At 50.5% G+C, this 17,751-nt stretch overlaps 1 protein-coding gene across 2 annotated transcripts in view; it reads left to right on the forward strand.

Annotated features, from left to right (window-relative positions):
- The window catches only part of DSCAML1 (DS cell adhesion molecule like 1), a 348,919-nt gene that overhangs the window by 304,525 nt on the left and 26,643 nt on the right, over nt 1-17,751 (forward strand). For both annotated transcript variants that reach the window (XM_053900430.1, XM_053900429.1), the window contains exons 15-19: nt 3,482-3,649; nt 5,390-5,460; nt 10,351-10,591; nt 13,767-13,913; nt 16,452-16,607. In XM_053900430.1, coding sequence (XP_053756405.1) covers nt 3,482-3,649; nt 5,390-5,460; nt 10,351-10,591; nt 13,767-13,913; nt 16,452-16,607 — 783 coding nt within the window. The remainder of the gene's footprint in view (nt 1-3,481; nt 3,650-5,389; nt 5,461-10,350; nt 10,592-13,766; nt 13,914-16,451; nt 16,608-17,751) is intronic.

Raw genomic sequence — 17,751 nt, forward strand, 5'->3', positions numbered from 1 at the left:
GGCCAGGTTCCTGCAGTTCAGCAGTATCACATCCCTGTACAATTCCTGCTCTGCATGAGACGGTTCTATGTCTACATCCCTGAATGTCAGCCGTCCTTGAAACACAAAACAATCTACTACGTGGCCATGGGCAGAGTTCATAATCTGACCCAAGATGAAACCAGAGAGCTAAGAGAACTGGTTGTGACTTAGGGGAGTGTCCTGCATTATCCAGTAAGATCATTTTTTGCACGGTAACGTTCTCCAGCTCTGGAGAAAGAAGATACCATTTGCTCCATGAAAACCACTGTGGAGCCTCTATTTTTCTGGATGATAAATTATAAAATTAAGGCATCAACACAGGCATACACATTTTTGAGTGTGGTATTTATGGCATACAGGATAAATTGTGTATACGTCTCAGATGGAAAACTTATGGTGAGTCAGAAATGTGCTTCTCAAATTTTAATGTGTGCAGAAACAAAATGGAGCCCTTGTAAAAATGCAGACTCTCTCTAGTTCACTTCTGGGGCGGGACCTGGGTTTCCACATTTTTAACAAGCTCATTTTTTACTAGTGAGCACCAATGTCTGTGGTCCAATGAAAGGGTTGTATGGAATTTACAGGCCTAATAGGATCGTGAGCATAGCAACAACAAACCCTTTCGAAAATTTACTATGTACCGCGTATCTTTCTAACAGTTTTTTATATATGAATGCATGAACCACATAAATAATCTGAGAATAATAATATTATTCTTCCTCTTTTATGAGAATATTTTGTCAAACATCCAGTAAATGGTAAAGCTCGGGTTTTACTCCAATTTATCTTAACTAGAATTTATCTGAAAAGAACACAGAACAATACGCAGAGACAGCCCTAATGAATGTTTATAGCAGTTTCTGTAACTGAGAAGAATAATAGAAACACGTTAAGAAGGTAACAAGAAAGAATGAATCAAATAATGTTAACATTTTATGCACATAAACATACATAAAAATAGGAAGTATGCATACACGAGAAGTGATAGAGACCAAATTTTCATGTCAGCGAAACCAAGATTATTTTCAATTGTGTCAATCTTGTAAATCTATTTTTGGATGTTGCTCTTTGTATTTTGTAAACACACTAGGGAGATGAACACACACACTGAGATAAAATGAGTTAGAGCAATCGTTTTCCAAGTCTCCTATTTCTTTGAAAATTTGTATCATTTGTGCTGAGCTATATTTTAGAAACTTAACACACTTGACATGCGTTAATAATATGATTCTTGTAGACTTTTTTTGAAAATACAAAGAAGTAATAAAGAAGAGAATGTGACATGAATGTGTGAACTATAATGGAAACAGAGGACCGAGGCCTGATGGATTAAAACCCCGGTTTGCAAAGGCTAGTATCTCCAAGGAAACAAAAGTGACAGCCTTCATTTTCCAAAGCAAACTACAAGCAAAGAGGAACTAAGAAGACAATGTGATGGTTTATATACATCTCTCAGTAAATCCCTCCGACGCCTTTACTAATGATAGAGGGGGAAGTATTAACTTTATAATAAGTAGAGGAATCTGACGGAGGGCCACCTAAGCTAAGTGAACAATGTTAACATCCACTGTCCTGGGACAAATCGATAGCAGGTGACTCACACACAGAGGGACACGTTATCGCTGCTGTGATATTGGTAAAAACGAGGAACTAATAACCTGAATCTATTGTGAAGAAAATGTCAGTTTTATGTATATTTCCATCCACAGTACCTCCCATGTTAATGTTTCTTACCAATATAGAGAGCAAGGCTCTTCTAATAATATGTATATGCAAATATATATATTTTGTTTTTCCTTAGTCTCTCTGTGTTCAGACACATCATGTGGGCCTCCTCCCTCACTGACTCATGGTTAATATCCCTCTCCCATAAACACGGGCAAATTGAGTACGATGCGTGAGCTGGCACCAGCTCCCAGAATGCCACAGAGAGAGGTGTAGCCCATTCCCTCCCAAACCAAAGAGGTGTCCGCAGCAGGTAGGAGCCATCGTATTTGCAACCCTGGCTTAACCTGCCAGCCACAGAGTGACTCTCTGGGTGGTTGGGGTGTTTTTAAAAGACAAGGAGAAAATAATGTGCCTCTGAGCATCCACAGCCTGCCATTTGTGACTTTGGCTCATGAAACCAAAGAATTAAATGCAAAGCTGCAGATGGGGAGCTGGGCCGGTGCCCTCCACAGATGCTGAGCCTATGAAGCTAGAAGTGGTGTTTTGAAAACCATCAAGACCTCAATTAACCAGAATCTGAGGGCATGGGTTAGTCTCTTCTGGTGAACTGATTTATCAGGCATAAGCCTTTTTTTAAAGGGGCCGGGGGAGGGGGGGGAATCTTCCTAACAGTCTTTCTAGAATATGCTTGCCTCCTCTCCTGTTCTAGGGATTAAACAGCAGTGAATGCAATTTAATCTTTTCTACTGAGAATTTTCAGGATCCTCTACTGTGGATTTAAAAGGCGTAGAAAATTAGACTGAATAGTGACATCAGGACATGCCCCGGGAAGATTTTTAAGCCTTACTATCAGCTTGTTTCCTTGTGCTCTGCCTTTTTTTCTTTTCAAAGTGAAGGGCCAATAAAGTAATCTAGTTATGAATTCTGGGTTTGGAAGATCCTAGCTGAGGCTTTGCTGTAACTGCAACCCCTTCCCATTTTTCTTGGGAATCCCCCGGTAGAGGCACAGCAAAAATATATCGAATGAATGACTGGGTTCCTCTGGACATGCAGAATGTTTACTGTCACAGGATTCCTGTGTGGCATTTTTCACTTGCTAAACAGCCCTGGAATGGCCTGCCAGTCCCCTTGGATGAATCAGGAACATGCTAATCTCTTTGTTGGCTCCTGACCTTAAGGACTCAGAGAGCATTCTTCTGCTAGTGAGCAAAAGAGGGTAAGGTTTGGGCTGGGGACTCTGGCACTCAGTCTGTCCACCCAAAGACCAAGTAGCACTCAAGACCACCACCACACAAGTGCACAAGGAAATGAAACGTGGAGGCATACACAGAAGGAAAAAGGGGGAGACTTGGCTTCACCCTTGGCACTGGGTTGATAGGTATCTCATGGTTACAACTGGTCACTGATGTGGTGTGGGAGACTGGGAAGGAAGGCACTGGCTAATCACACCCTTAAGGATAGCGAGCAAATGGGGATCTTGAAAGGGACCTTGAGGAACATATTGTTTGACCCCTATCTGAGGCTTAAACTCACAAGCTGGCTCAGGGCAGAGGAGAGCCAGTGCATTGGCTGCTCATGTTCTCCGGCATCCCTTGGTCTCCTTGAGTTTCATGGAACAGAATCCTTGTACTCTCTGTGAGGTGGTTAAGGCCTGTGCCCTCTGGCTGCAGTCTGTGTGAGCTGGCCCTCCTCTGGGCATCACAGTGGAGATTGGGATGTGCTGGTGCTTGAGGCTGGGGAAGGGCTGTGAGGTTTTCCCGGCTGTGGTTTGAAATGGGTGCTCTCTCTCCAGATTCCTGGGACTTCAAGCAGTCCACACGCAACATCTCCCCCACCATCAACCAGGCCAACATCGTGGACTTGCACCCAGCCTCTGTGTACAGCATCCGCATGTACTCCTTCAACAAGATCGGCCGCAGCGAGCCGAGCAAAGAGCTCACCATTAGCACCGAGGAGGCCGGTGAGCACTCTGGCCTTGTGGCTCTTTCCCGTGACCTTGGGGATCAGGGCCATCTGAGGTCTACACCCACCCTGTGCACTGACAGTGGGCTTACAATTAGAACAGGGAAGGAGAGATCCCAAGGTATTTGTTTGTGTCTGCCTTTGGATCATTGGAGGCTCTTAGGTTTGACCTTTTCCAGATGGAGTTACAGACACTGGGCTCTGGGGAGCTGTCCATGGTTCTTACCCACGCCTCTGGCCCCAGCCTGTCTGGAAAGGGTGGAGCACTAGTGCCCTGTATTATTTTCTGTGACCTTTGTTTTGGAGTTTTTCTGAAAACTCAAACAAGCCTTCTCTCCCTATATGTTCTCCTGCTATTGCAAAATAGAAAACAATACCAAAAGTACATGTCACGTATATGTGTAGCTTTACAAATAATAATAAACCGGGGCACCTGGGTGGCTCAGTCGGTTAAGCATCTGACTTCAGCTCCGGTCATGATCTCTCAGTTCGTGAGTTCGAGCCCCACATCAGGCCCAGAGCCTGGAACTTGCTTCAGATTCTGTGTCTCCCTCTCTCTCTGCCCCTTCCCTGCTCACACTCTGTCTCTCTCTGTCTCTCAACAATAAATAAATGTTAAAAAAAAATTAAAAAAATAATAAAGCAAAAAATAGGATAAGCAACACTCACTATCAATTACCAGCATGCCAGGGGTCCTCCCTCTGCCCCTTCCCAACCATAACCCCATGCCTCCCTTTGAGGTAACCAATAGTCATTCTTTATTTTCTCTTTTATACTGTCACTACAGTGTATGTATGCAGAAGCATGTTGTTTGGTTTTGCCCATTTTCCCAGGGAATGTATTCATTAAATTATTCTTGATATATTCTGTGTCTTCCTTGCTTTGATCGTTAGTATTTTTGTGAGTTTCATCATTTGTGCATTTTCAGTGCTCTGTAGTACTCTCTGCCATGATTATACCACAGCCTCTTTGTCCATTTTAACGAAGATGGACATTGAGGTGGCTTGCAGCTTGGACCTGTGAACATTTTCATACTTGTATGCTTACAGAGGCCTGTGAGTTTCTCTATAGGATAGAAGTAGTTGCAGAATTACAAAGGCATCAGATGAGGACACTCCTACCGTTAACTGGAAATGCCAAGATGTCTTCTAAAGTATTGGGCCAGTTTCCTTTCCCATGGCCAGTAGATATAAGAATTCCTGGGACACCTGGGTGGCTCAGTCAGTTAAGCATCTGACTTCAGCTCAGGTCATGACCTCACAGCTTGTGAGTTTGAGCCCCATGTCTGGCTCTGTGCTGACAGCTCAGAGCCTGGAGCCTGCTTCGGATTCTGTGTCTCCATCTGTCTCTGCCCCTCCCCCACTCATTCTTTCCCTCCTTCTCTCTCTTTCTCTGTCTCTCTCTCTTTCAAATGTAAATAAACCTTTAAAAAAAAAGAATTCCCACTACTACACACCCTTACCTACACTTGATACTATCAAACTTTTAAAAATTGTTCCCAGTCTGCTAAATGTAGAGTAATATCTCGTTGTCATTGCTCGCTGCATTTTCAGCAAATGATGATGGAGAATGGAGAGGAAAGGTAAGCCCTATGACTGTTTTATGGGGGGTTCTCTGCTTTCATGTATGAGCTTTTCCTTTGTTCCCAGCAACCCTCCAGCTGAAGAGGATGAGAGTGAGCACATAAGACTCTTTTCTTCCCTGACTTAACTTGTAATGTTGTTTCCCCCTCCACCAGCTCCTGATGGGCCCCCCATGGATGTCACCTTGCAGCCAGTGACCTCACAGAGTATCCAAGTGACCTGGAAGGTAAGTGAGGTCGAATTTCCCACTGAATGCCTCCATGCCTCCTCCCTTCTCAACCCAGGAATGAAGCCCCAACAAGCTTGCTGATCTCTGATTTCTTATAATTCTCATGCCCAGTTTTTGTTTTTGTCTTTGTTTTTGTCTTTGTTTTTGTTTTTGTTTTTGTTTTGTTTTTTTGTTTTGTTTTGTTTTGTTTTGTTTTGTTTTGCTAACCACAGTGAGGCCCGAGGGGAGGAAAGACAGGAGGATAAAGGGATGGGTCCCCCCACCACTCCCCACCCCCTCTCCGCCTTGGCACTCTGAGGCAGGCCTGTACCTGAGGTGGGATGAAGAATTTGGCAATGCTAAGCAGGGAAGATGGGTTTTCCACCACACCGGCCTCTCTTCTAAGCCCCACATGCTGTAATAGGTCAGGAGTTGGGTTTGACTTTGTACAAAGTTCAAGGGAGCCCTGTGGATGATGAGAGATGACAGAACAGGGTCTTGCCCTCATCTTGGCCCTCTGACTGGAGCTGGGAGGTATAGCAATGTGATCCCCTATCTTCTCCTGGTGAGGCCTTCCACAGGAGTCTTGGTGTTTTCAGGCCTCAGTTTCCTCCTCTATGAAATCACTGAAAATAACCGTCCTCCCTACCTCTGGGCTGGATGAGGGGCAGAGACCTTAAACTCTACAGGATGTCCTGAAGACCCTGTCACATGAGAAAACTCTTAGAGGAGACCTCACAGCTGGGCAGAGAAACAGATCGGAATAACCTGGAGCAGGAGGGAAACACCGTCCTGGGTAATTCTGGCGAACTCACCACCACATCGCTGCCGTGGGCCCTCAGGGCCGCCTGTTGCACTGACTCTTCCAGGCTTCAAGTATTTTCTCACACTGGCTTATCTGACCCTCTGTTCCTGGAGGTAGCCAGAAGAGGTACTTTTATCCCGACCCATCAGAGGAGGCCACGGCACGGAGTTTGGGAACAGGGAGCTTTCGTAGGGCCTGTATGTGTTCTTCTTGGAGTTTTCCCATCCCAACAGTGGGGCTTGGGGGGAATGCCTCCTCTGCTCCTGGGATCCGACCTCCACAGTCATTTTCTGGCTCTAACTGAAGCTCAGGCACTTTAGTTCTCCCCCAGGCCCTTCAACAAGGTAGACTTAAGAATGGGAGAAATGCAGAAGGGCTTAGTGATATTTTCCTTAAAAACACTACACTCTTGTGTGTGTCTCCCCATCCCAACCCCCACCCCCCACCCCCCACACCCACATAGACACACAGCAGAGCCTGTTCCTTCTTTCCCCAGAGAAATGACCAGAATGAAAGTGAGGTAGGGACTACACAGTTGGGCCTTCCTGGGAACCATGCCCAGAGCCATGGTTTCACTTCACATCCAGATCTGGGCACCAAGGCTTTCCTCAAAAACTTGGGGGGGGGGGTGAAGCCTAGAGTCCAACCCCAAGTCTGTCTACATCCTGGTTCTGGACCCATTTCCTAGGAATACTGTCAGGAAGCCAGGAGGTGGGGGCAGGGAATGAATACGTATGTAAAACACTGAGCCGTTTGGCTACAAAGCTCTGACCCGGAGGTCGATAAAAATTTAGAATCAGATTTATTTCTCCAAAGTCTCATAATGAAAAATAAAATTGATTAGAAAGTTAGAACTTCAGAATGAACCAACCCATCAATAAATTTTGGCCTGACTTCTCAGGGGATTTTTTTTTAACACCAAGAAACAGATTAATGAAAAATAAAGATTCACTTGAAAGATAAGTCACTTCATTTTAAGACCCTTTCCGCGAGATGGATCGCCACTGCTTTATGACATAAATTTGCAATCAGCCCTATTGATTTCTTAATGCTTCAGAGAAATATTGTTAAGATTGATTTAAATCCTGAGTGTGCCTGTTGGGGGTGAGGGGAGCAGTGGAAGGGAGAAGAGAGAGAGAGAGAGAGGGAGAGAGAGAGAGAGGGAGAGAGAGAGAGAGGGAGAGGAGGAAAGAAAGAGGAGGGAGGGAAGGAAGATATGTCAAGATTTGTATAAATATGTGAATATATATATGTATATAGCAGGGTGTGCCTGGATGCCCATCCAAGGCCTCTGTCAGTATATGTTGATGTGAATATGTTGGTATATATCATGGCCTAGATGGCTGTGGTCATGTGGACACGTGTATTACTCTCTGAGCGTGGCAATATGGATGTGTGTATGTAATATAAGAGTATGTGTCATTATGAAGGTGGGGTATCACTCTTGAAGGTATGTTTGTGTCTATAATAGATGTCTCTGTGTGTGTGGGTGTGTATGTAGATTTACATGGGCAGATATGAGAATTCAGAAATTTGCTCACTTACAAACTAGCAAACAGGACTGCCCAAGTGCAGAGAAACATTATTCAGGCATTAACAAAAAGTCAAGTCAATTAAAAACACACACACCTATTTAGTGAGTTCAAAACAATTATGTTAAATTAAAAACTTCATTTTATTGAGTTAACAGCGAGCTGAAAATGCAGTTCATTTAAAACATTCATTGAATTAAAAAAAAAAAAACAGTGGGGCTGTTTTACTAACTTAATTGTTTTTGATCTCACTATTTTTTTGTATAATAAAAGGTAGGCTTTTAAATTAACTTCATTATCTTTAAAACCCTGATTCAAGTTGTTTTTATATGCACTGGGGTGGGTGCTGTCTCTCAATTTCTAGATGGGCAAGTCTGCTTGTTAAAGGAGCCAGTTTCTGTCTGTGAGTCTAAGTATACATGACTGTAGGTAGGTGGATGGATTACAGTGTTTGCTTTGATGGGTCCGGATGTGTGTGTTCGTGGTTCCGGATGTGAGAGGTATTAGGATCGCGTGTGTGCATCTGGTTGTGTATCAGGGTTGAAGCTTGGAGTGAAAGCATGTTTTCTAGCCCCAGACTCATGGCACTGGTGTTTTCTCTGTTCTCCTGGCTGACTGGGGCCAGTCCTTCATCCCCACCAGCCAAGCCAGGGCTCCATAATGCCCCCTTCTTACTGCATGTCCTCATCTACCTCTGTCCCTGCATCTGGGGGCTGGCTTCAGGCCCCAGTCCCCACATACCCCAGCCCTTTACCATGATGCCCAGGGCAGTGTAGCTCCCTGCTCCAAGAAGGGCTGGGCACACACCAAAATCAAGGACTCTTTTTTTCTGTTTTAAATGTGGTAAAACATACCCACCATTTTATTCATGGCTAAGTGCACAGTTCAGTGGCATTACGTACATTCACAGTATTGTGCAACCATCACCACCGTCCATCTGCAAAACTTCTTCATGATTCCGAGTAGAAACTCTGCCCCCTATTGAATGATAGCTCCGCCTCCAACCCCTGGTAACTTCTAGTCTGCTTTCTGTCTCTGTGAATTTGACTATGCATGTGACCCCATGGAAGCTGTATCAACACAATATCTGTCCTGTTGTGTCTGGCTCATTTCTCTTAGCATGATGTTTTCAAGGTTCGTCCACGTGATAGCACATGTCGGGACTTCATTCCGACTAAATAAGAGGCTAACTGTCAGGCTGAATAATATTCCATTGCACTCATAGGCCACTTTTTGTTGATCCATTCATTCGTCAGTGGACACTTGGGTTGCTTCAACCTTTTGGCTGGGGTGAATAGGGCTGCTCTAAACGTGGATGTACAAGTATCTGAGTCTCCACTTTCAATTCCTTGCGGTCTATACCAAGGAGTAGAACTTCTGGATCATATGGCGATTCTATGTTGGGCTTTTTGAGGAACTGGCAGACTGTGTTCCCCGGCAGCTACACCAGTTTGCATTTCCACCAGTAGGACACAAGAGGTCCAGTTTGCCCACATGGTCACCAACACTTGTTGGTTTCCATTTTTTTATGAGACCTGTCCTACAGGGTGTGATGTGGTATCTCGGGCTTCTGTTTTTATTCAAGCTAATTCCTCACCTCCTTCTCCGTCTCGTTACTTTTTGTCTGCTGTTCCCTTTCTTTCAGGTCCCCGAGCCCATGCCAAATGATATTCCTATTCATTCGTTCATTCATTCATTCATTCATTCATTCATTAACTGTGTGTTGAAGGCTTGCTACGTATCAGCCATCATTGTAGACACTGAACGCAGAGCAAAGAGCAAACAAAACAGACAATGCTTTTCATCCTCATGGTATTTACATTGATGGGAACAGATGGACACATAAATAAAATATCCAATGATGCTGAGTAAATGCAATGCAGAAAATTAAAACACGGGGAAGAAAAGATGGGTTCAAGAGGTAATGGGGGCCAGGAAGAAATGTAAGGAATACTGAACAGAGGGCAGGGAGCAATCTTACAGAAAGAGCGTGAGGAGGGACAGCTGGGTGGCTCAGTCAGTTAAGCATCCAACTTCAGCTCAGGTCATGATCTCACGGTTCATGAGCCTGAGCCCCGCGGCGGGCTCTGTGCTGACAGCTCAGAGCCTGGAGCCTGTTTCAGATTCTGTGTCTCCCTCTCTCTCTGACCCTCCCCTGTTCATGCTCTGTCTCTCTCTGTCTCAAAAATAAATAAACGTTTAAAAAAAATAATTAATTAAAAAAAAAGACAGGTATTTCAGCAAGGATGCCACAGGGCCGAAGAGGCAAGCTGTGGGGGTATCCAAGGCAAAAGCATTCCCCTTCAACGGACATGGGCCCAGCGTAAATAGCAAGAGACCAGTGCTGGAGCCTAGGGAGCATGGGGAAGAGGAGATGGGCCCAAGAGATAATGGCGGTCAGATCATATAGGGTCATATAGTCATTGTAAGAACTTTGGCTTTCACTTCAAGTGAGACAGGAGCCTTTGAAGGGTTGGGAACAGAGGAGTGACATGATCTGACTTTGGCTTTAAGAGCAGCATCTCAGAGCACCATTGTGTCTTTGTCTCCCCTCCCCTACCGTGCTCACAGGCGCCCAAGAAGGAGCTGCAGAATGGCGTCATACGGGGCTACCAGATCGGCTACAGAGAGAACAGCCCTGGCAGCAATGGGCAGTATAGCATCGTGGAGATGAAGGCCACCGGGGACAGCGAGGTCTACACCCTGGACAACCTCAAGAAGTTTGCCCAGTACGGGGTGGTGGTCCAAGCCTTCAATCGGGCTGGCACAGGGCCCTCGTCCAGCGAGATCAATGCCACCACGCTGGAGGATGGTGAGGGCACCAGCAGAGGGTAGGGGTGCAGAGGCAGGCTGCCAGGGAGGACTCAGGGCCCTTCCACAGCTCCTGGTCCCCATCAGGGTCTTGTGAGGCACACAGGCTCCCTGGATCCCTCCGTCTCCTCTCGCCCACTGGCTCCTCTAGAGACGCTGGTCCACGGAGCCCCCCAGGTCCTCAATCCAACGGCCAGCGCTCTATCCACTGCTTGTCGACACTCTGCCTCCCTAGCACCTGCCACCCATCTGACTCTCCATCCATGTTTCTCCCTCATTCTGGCCCTCGCTTGTCTCTCTCTCCGGGCCCTTTCCTCTACATCCTGCTCCTGTTTCTCTTCCCTTATAACCTGCAGGTTGGACAAAGGGCAGAAACCAAGTTACCTTTGTAGTTCTGGGCTAGAACCTGTCCACTAACTGTTTCAGGGACCTGAGATGAGACTGGGGTTAAGAGAGTCTAAGATCCATGTGGCAGCGATTTAGAGGCCACTGTTTAAAACATGATTCTTTGAGGACTAGAGAGGACTCTTGAGTAAATACAGGGCCTGGTTTTCAGGGGAACAGGGTTAGGAGAAAGCAGGAACGTGCCCGCTCTCCGAGCACAGAGGAGGGCCCGCTGGTACCTGAGCCTGTGCCAGGTCAAAAGAGGACACATGGCCCTTGATGCCTGCAGCCTCCCGAAGGGCAGATGAAAGAAGCAGGGTGTTCTCCTCGGCTTCCGGCTTGATGTCCCTCAACCCCAAACCAGAGTCTGAGACCAAAACCTGCACTAAGTCTGACCCTGCCCCAGCAGAGGGAGGGGACTAACTGTCCACAGGGCGTAATGCCATCGGAATACCCAACATTCCACTGTTAGAAAGTCATTCCTTTAGGTTAGGCAACGCCTTCTACCTACTTCACCTTCTCTGAAAATGTAGACACCCTTGGGAGGGAGGATGCGTCAGGTCGGAAACACCTGAAAGAGGATTAGCGCGTACCAGTGGTCCTTAACATTAGCTCCAGATTGGAATTATCTGGGGAGCTTTCAAAATAATGGTGCCCAGGCTTCATCTTCCGGGATTCTCATTCAGTGGCTTTGGGGCACAATCTGGGCTTCGGGGTGGAGCACTGAGCTCCTGGGGAAGGGGAGAATGCAAAAAGAGGGAAAGGCACATAGAAAGCAGAGAGGCACAGAGAAGCCTGGGTGGTGGTGGGGAGGACCACAAGGCAGCCAGCTCCCCCATTCCACACTGGCTCCATGCCTCCCCCCCACCCCAGCACCTCCCCTCCGTGATGCTGGCCACAGACCTGGCTGGGTGGAGGTGGACCACCAGCTACCTCTTCACACGAGCAGTACTAGTCCCAAGTGGTGCTCTAACCCGGTAGTTCTCAAACCTGAGTGTATATCAGAATCTGCTGGAGGGCTATAAGCAGGTTGCTGGGCCCTCCCCCACAGAGCCTCTGCTTTAGCAGGTTGAATCAGTTTTGCATTTCGAGTACATTCCCAGATGATGCTGGTGCTGCCGGCACAGGAACACCTATGAGAACCGTAGCACTGACCCCTAGGGCCTTACCCACACAAGGAGCCAACGTTCACGCAAGCTAAGTAGCCTGTCCAGAATCACCTATGTCGTAACGAACGGAGCCCGGATCAAAATCCAGGTCAGACCCTGAATCCCATACTCTATCTTCGCCCCGTTGTTATACTCTCGCTTGGGAGCGAGGCGGGATACGGGACCAAGTGACGTGGATGCAGGATGCCCCGGGGAAGGCGCGTCCAGGGGAACAGCTGCCCTGAGCCCACACGGACATGCCCCGCCATGCACTGAGCTTCCTGTCCTCCAGGGCCAGGCCCGCCTCTGGCCTTCATCGGGTCACCGCCTCCCTGCTCTGGGGTGGGGGTGGGGGGCGCAGAATTTCCGGGAGGGCGAGATCAGCGTGGGCCGTAGAGTCATTTTCAAAACAAAGGAGGAGAGGGAAGAAAGTTTCCAGCAGCAGTTGCCCAGCACTTTTTCATACTTAATTAAGGCCCTCGTTAGCCTGTCAGATCCCGATCGTTTCCTGGCAATATTAGCACTCCTCCTGGGGTATTCAAGGGCCCCTGCTTTAGCAGTAGTGTCTTTTCCATAATTATATTACCTTCATTTTGTTCGAACGGGCGATCTGTATTAGTTTATTACACTGGGTCCCTAATTACATGGTGCTTATATTTTTACACCTAAGTAATATGAAACAATAATCATTCTCAAAGAGGATCGTTACGATGATGTATTATCATTTAAATGCTCATAAAAATTAGAGTTGCCTCTTGTGGGGCAATGGGATCTAATTACCTTCCATCCAGCCTGTGCCTCCTTCCTCCCTCTCAGAGCAAAGCACACATGGCCTTTCCCTTTGGCCCCCGCAATTCGGAAGCCAGCAGGAAGGGCCACCAAAGTTCTCCCCAGCCAAGGTGGCTCCTAGAACCTGGCATCCCTGCCGTCTGCCATCTCAGAAAAAGTGGCCTGCACCGGGGCAAACCCCTGAGGGAGGGGGATAGGACTTGGGTTAGGCTCAAAGATGGCTTTCCGATGGGGAAGGTTAGAGGCAGGGCACCTACATTGGCCTCAGAAAGTGCTTTCTCGTCATCCCGGAGATTTTGATATATTCATGTTACAGGGACAAGGGACAAAGGTGTAATGGTCCCAGAAGTCCTAAAGGTGTCTATGGCTCCCCTTCTCCTCTTCACCAGGGTGAGGGGACCGCTTCCTTCTTTTCCTTCCCTTCAGCTTGGCATTAAGGACGCAAGGGGCCCGAGAGCCAGGCTGGGCTCAGACCACCTGGTCAGATGACACAGCAGGGCCAGCAGCCATCGGATAAGACCCAGGGCTGGCGTGGAGATCTTCCAGGCTCTGTAGCATCCACCCTGGGCTTTGGTGCCCACTGGTGAATCCCCATGGGCTCATGCCCAGAGTTCATCACCTTCTGCCCCCGGCATTTACCCGGAACGGGGAACGGGCCACCGGAAGGCCAAGGCGCCGAGACTGTGAGGACCTCTGTTTACCCAGAAGAGGACACTTGCTTCACTTCCCAGCCACACAGCCCAGACTCTCCTCACTCGTTGTCAGGAGCTCCTTCCACGTTCCTCTGGCGGGGGGCACGGATGTCGGGCTGTACCTCCTGACGGGGCCCTTTGTCTCTCTCCCCGGCCCGTACAGTGCCCAGCCAGCCCCCCGAGAACGTCCGGGCCCTGTCCATCACCTCAGATGTGGCGGTCATCTCCTGGTCGGAGCCCCCACGCAGCACTCTCAATGGCGTCCTCAAAGGCTATCGTGTCATCTTCTGGTCCCTCTACGTGGATGGGGGTGAGTCTGCCAGGAGTGAAAGCCGGGTCTCGGGGTGAGAGGTGCAGGGTCTGTGTCCACGCTTGGAGCTGAGCATCTTCCCATGGGATGGCCGGCGGAGGCGCAGCTCCCTCTGCTGCACGTGCTACCCCAGCCAGAGCCAGAGACCAGGGTGGGTCACCCCTGTGGTGGGGGGAGGGACGCCAGCTGCTCCCGGACGGCAGTGTGTCTGGAAATGACTGGAGCTGTGATGGTGCACGTGTGCTTCTAATGTAACATGTGGATGTTCGGTCAGGGTCCGGGCAGGGAGCAGGAGGTACCCGCGAGTGGGGCAGTTGAAGAGTTTCATGAAGGCGCTGCTTGCAGAGGGCTGTGGAAGGAGGGCGGGGCACCGAGGAATAGTCCTCACCACCTAGGCCGGAGGGGACAAGAGGAGGAAGCGGGGCTACCAGGACCTGGGGGAAGGGGGCACCCCTTGGCCAGGCCGTGGGGCAAGCGGTCTGCGCAGATGAGCCGCTTGGGACCCGGAGAAAGGTGGGGAAGCGCATGCAGTGAAGCCGGGGTAGGAATGGCAGAGGGACAGCAACCAACCCTGTGTGTGCCTTCCTCGCCCTGGGACGCGCGGGTCCAAACAGTCGTGTGTAGCCTCACAAACACACCAAGTCCCCGCCCACTGGTGTCACGGGAACCCTGCAGTGATAGGGAAGTCTGCAGCTGTGCGAGGCAGAGACCCAGCATCCCCAACTATGGAAATGTTCTATTGGGGGCCATAAGGGCCCCCGTGAGTTTACCTCCCTGGATCCTGAACCTTCTGCCTCCAGCCCCGGGGCCCTCCCTTCTCCCCAGGAGGACCTGAGACTCCAACTCATGGTCATTTCTCCAGGACACCTGCCTTCCCCTTCCCCACCTGGATGCTGCTGTGCCCGGATACACTGCCAACAGGAAGTGTCCTTCTTGCCTCTATCTCTGTCATCTCCTCTAAAAGCACAGAGACCTGGAGCTCAGGAGCTGGATCTCTGGCAGTGTCCTCAGTTCACGTGTTGGGAGACAGCCTCATGCATTTCTGCTGTGCCGCATAAGGGGTGGTCCCTGGCTTTCCAGAGCGTGCTTCCTCTTTTCTTTTTTCTTTTTTTCTAATTTTTTTTAACATTTATTTATTATTGAGAGACAGAGACAGAGCATGAACCTGGGAGGGGCAGAGAGAGGAGGAGACAGATTCCGAAGCAGGCTCCAGGCTCCGAGCTGTTAGCACAGAGCCTGACGCAGGGCTCAAACCCACAAACTGTGAGATCATGACCTGAGCCGAAGTCGGACGCTTAACCGACTGAGCCACCCAGGGGCCCCTTGCTTCCTCTTTTCTAAGCCTGTAATCTCCCCTGAAGTCACCTGGGTTGTTGGCCATACTGTCCTCTTTTGGGGTCTTTCTCTGGCTCCGGTCCTGGACAGGACTACCCTGGTTTCTGATTTCCTAAAAAGAAAGGTCCCACCGTTCAGGCTTCTGAGGTTCCCCCTGCACTCACCTGGAGTTGCCTCAGGCCGGGCGCGGTGTTCTCATGCCCCTGGCCCCGGGCAGACTGTTGCCCTCCCCTGGCCAGGCTCCCTGCTTAGGGCTCTTTGCCTGCACCGGGTCCCCGGTGAGGTGCTGGGGTGGGTTGCAGGCACCTGTCTCCTACGAAGCCCATCCTCAGCCAGTGCGTCTGGGCCCGTCTTTTGGAAAGCCCGGTGGTCCCAGTGGATGGCTGTCAGCTCAGGAGCCTGTCTCTTTTCCTCCTTCTAAGACCCTGGTCTTCCCGTGGGACCCTCTCCCTAAACTCGTCTTCTGTCTATAGCAAGTTCCTTGGCAGAGTCAGATGACGGGTCCTCACTGAGCCGGAAGAAGTCCCGGCCCTTCCTGGCGGGGGCTGTCCCCTCTACCGGCCTCGCCCGGGTTCTCTGTGTGGGTGCTTCCTGGGGAGGGTGTCCCCAGCGGTGGGGAGAAAGGTGTCCCCAGCAGTGGGGAGAAAGGAAGGGGCTTAGCCGCTCACAGACACCACTGAGAGTTCAGGGTGCTGGCTCAGGAGCAGTCAGACACAGAGGAGGCAGCCTCAGCCTGTCCCCCGTCATCCCAGGGTAACACACTGCCTACTGACCTGAGAGCCGAAGGAGGCCCTGGGACAGCAAAGAGGAATGGCTGTGACCATCCCACCTGGCCTAGGCTCCCTTCCAGGAGATCCTTGGCATCCCTCACATGGAGAGGGGAAGGGGAGGAGGGGAAAGGTGCTCAGATGGAAAGGGAGAGCATTAAGCTCAATTTGGTACGAGGTCAGCTGGGGCTGAGGCCGGGCATATGCCGCTCGCCCCAGTTGGGCCGCTTGCGGAGACACGCGGCCTGGGAGCAGTGCCCCAGACCTGCCCCCGGGCGCCTGAAGGTGGCGGTCCCCCCGGTCGCCACTACTGTGGAGTCGAGGTCTGAGCCCAGTGGAGCTGGCCCGACCGGAGCCCAGGCTGGCCGAGGGGCTGCGGCAGGGGCCCCAGGCCCGGCCGGCCTGGCCGCGCCCCGACGCTGCTTGTCTCGGGCAGAGTGGGGCGAGATGCAGAACATCACGACGACGCGGGAGCGGGTGGAGCTGCGGGGCATGGAGAAGTTCACCAACTACAGCGTGCAGGTGCTGGCCTACACCCAAGCCGGGGACGGCGTGCGCAGCAGCGTGCTCTATATCCAGACCAAGGAGGATGGTGAGTCCCCTCCACTGCGCCCAGCCCGGCCTCGGGCCACCGGCCAGGCTCCCTCCCCGCCCACCCCGGACCCGTTGCTGAGCACTGCCCAAGGGGAAGGGTGAGAGCAGGGCACTGTCCTGTCTCCTGTCCCCGTAAGTCATTGCAGGGTGGCTTTGAGCATGCTGGGGCCCCGCTTTAGGAGAACACAGCTTACCGCAGGCGGCAGTGAGATGCTCTGGGACTCCCCACTCCCTTAGCTCCCCTTGCAGCCCTAGGTCAGAGGCCAGGTAAAGCCTCTCTTCCCACCCCCTCCCCAAGGGCATCCTTTTTGTGGCAAGATTCTGCCTGGTTTCTTCTGGATACGGATGGTTGGGGTTGGGGGAGGAGGGGGAGAGGATCGTCACTGCACACATCTCAGGTTAGGGGCGTGGCAGAGGCCCCAGAGTGGTCCAGGCCCTGGACTCTGGCATGCTGGGGAGGCTCTCAGGGCGAGAATGGGATGTGCCTCCATTTGGACCTGTGATCTCCAGGCCCTCCACCCTGGGGCAGAAATGGAGGAAAATAAGGAGCCAAAGCTCAAGGGCAGAATGACAAAGTAAGGAGGTGGGGGAGTGGAGAACCCAGCAGAGAACAGGGTGGGAGAAGGGCCACACTCCCAGCCAGGCCCCAGAACTGCCAGGGGGCCTCCTTCATATGGAGCGTGTCCAGCAGGTGCTGTGTGTGCCCACGAGCAGCTCTGGGCTCCTGCTGCCAGCCTCTGCTTCCTTCCTCACGTCATCCCAACACCGTCACTTTTTTTTTTTTTAATGTTTACTTATTTTTGAGAGTGCGAGTGGGGGATAGGCAGAGAGAGGGAGGCACAGAGTCCGAAGCAGGCTCCGGGCTCTGAGCTGTCAGCACAGAGCTGGAAGCGGGGCTCGACCTCACAACCTGTGAGATCACGACCTGAGCCGAAGTCGGACGCTCAACCGACTGAGCCACCCGGGCGCCCCATCACTTAGCTGATTCTTAAACCTTCTGAGGCAGGTGCTATATTTTAAAAGAGTTTCTGTGAAGAGGGGCTGGCACCAGTGGGCACTTAAACTAGCCAACATTGCCGTCACGGCTTCCTACCCTCACTGCCTCCATTTTCTCAAAGTTCCCACAGTCTGGGCCCCCCCTG

Source organism: Panthera pardus, unplaced genomic scaffold (genome assembly GCF_024362965.1).
Source record: "Panthera pardus isolate Hobbes unplaced genomic scaffold, ASM2436296v1 HiC_scaffold_12, whole genome shotgun sequence".
Lineage (NCBI taxonomy): Eukaryota > Metazoa > Chordata > Mammalia > Carnivora > Felidae > Panthera > Panthera pardus.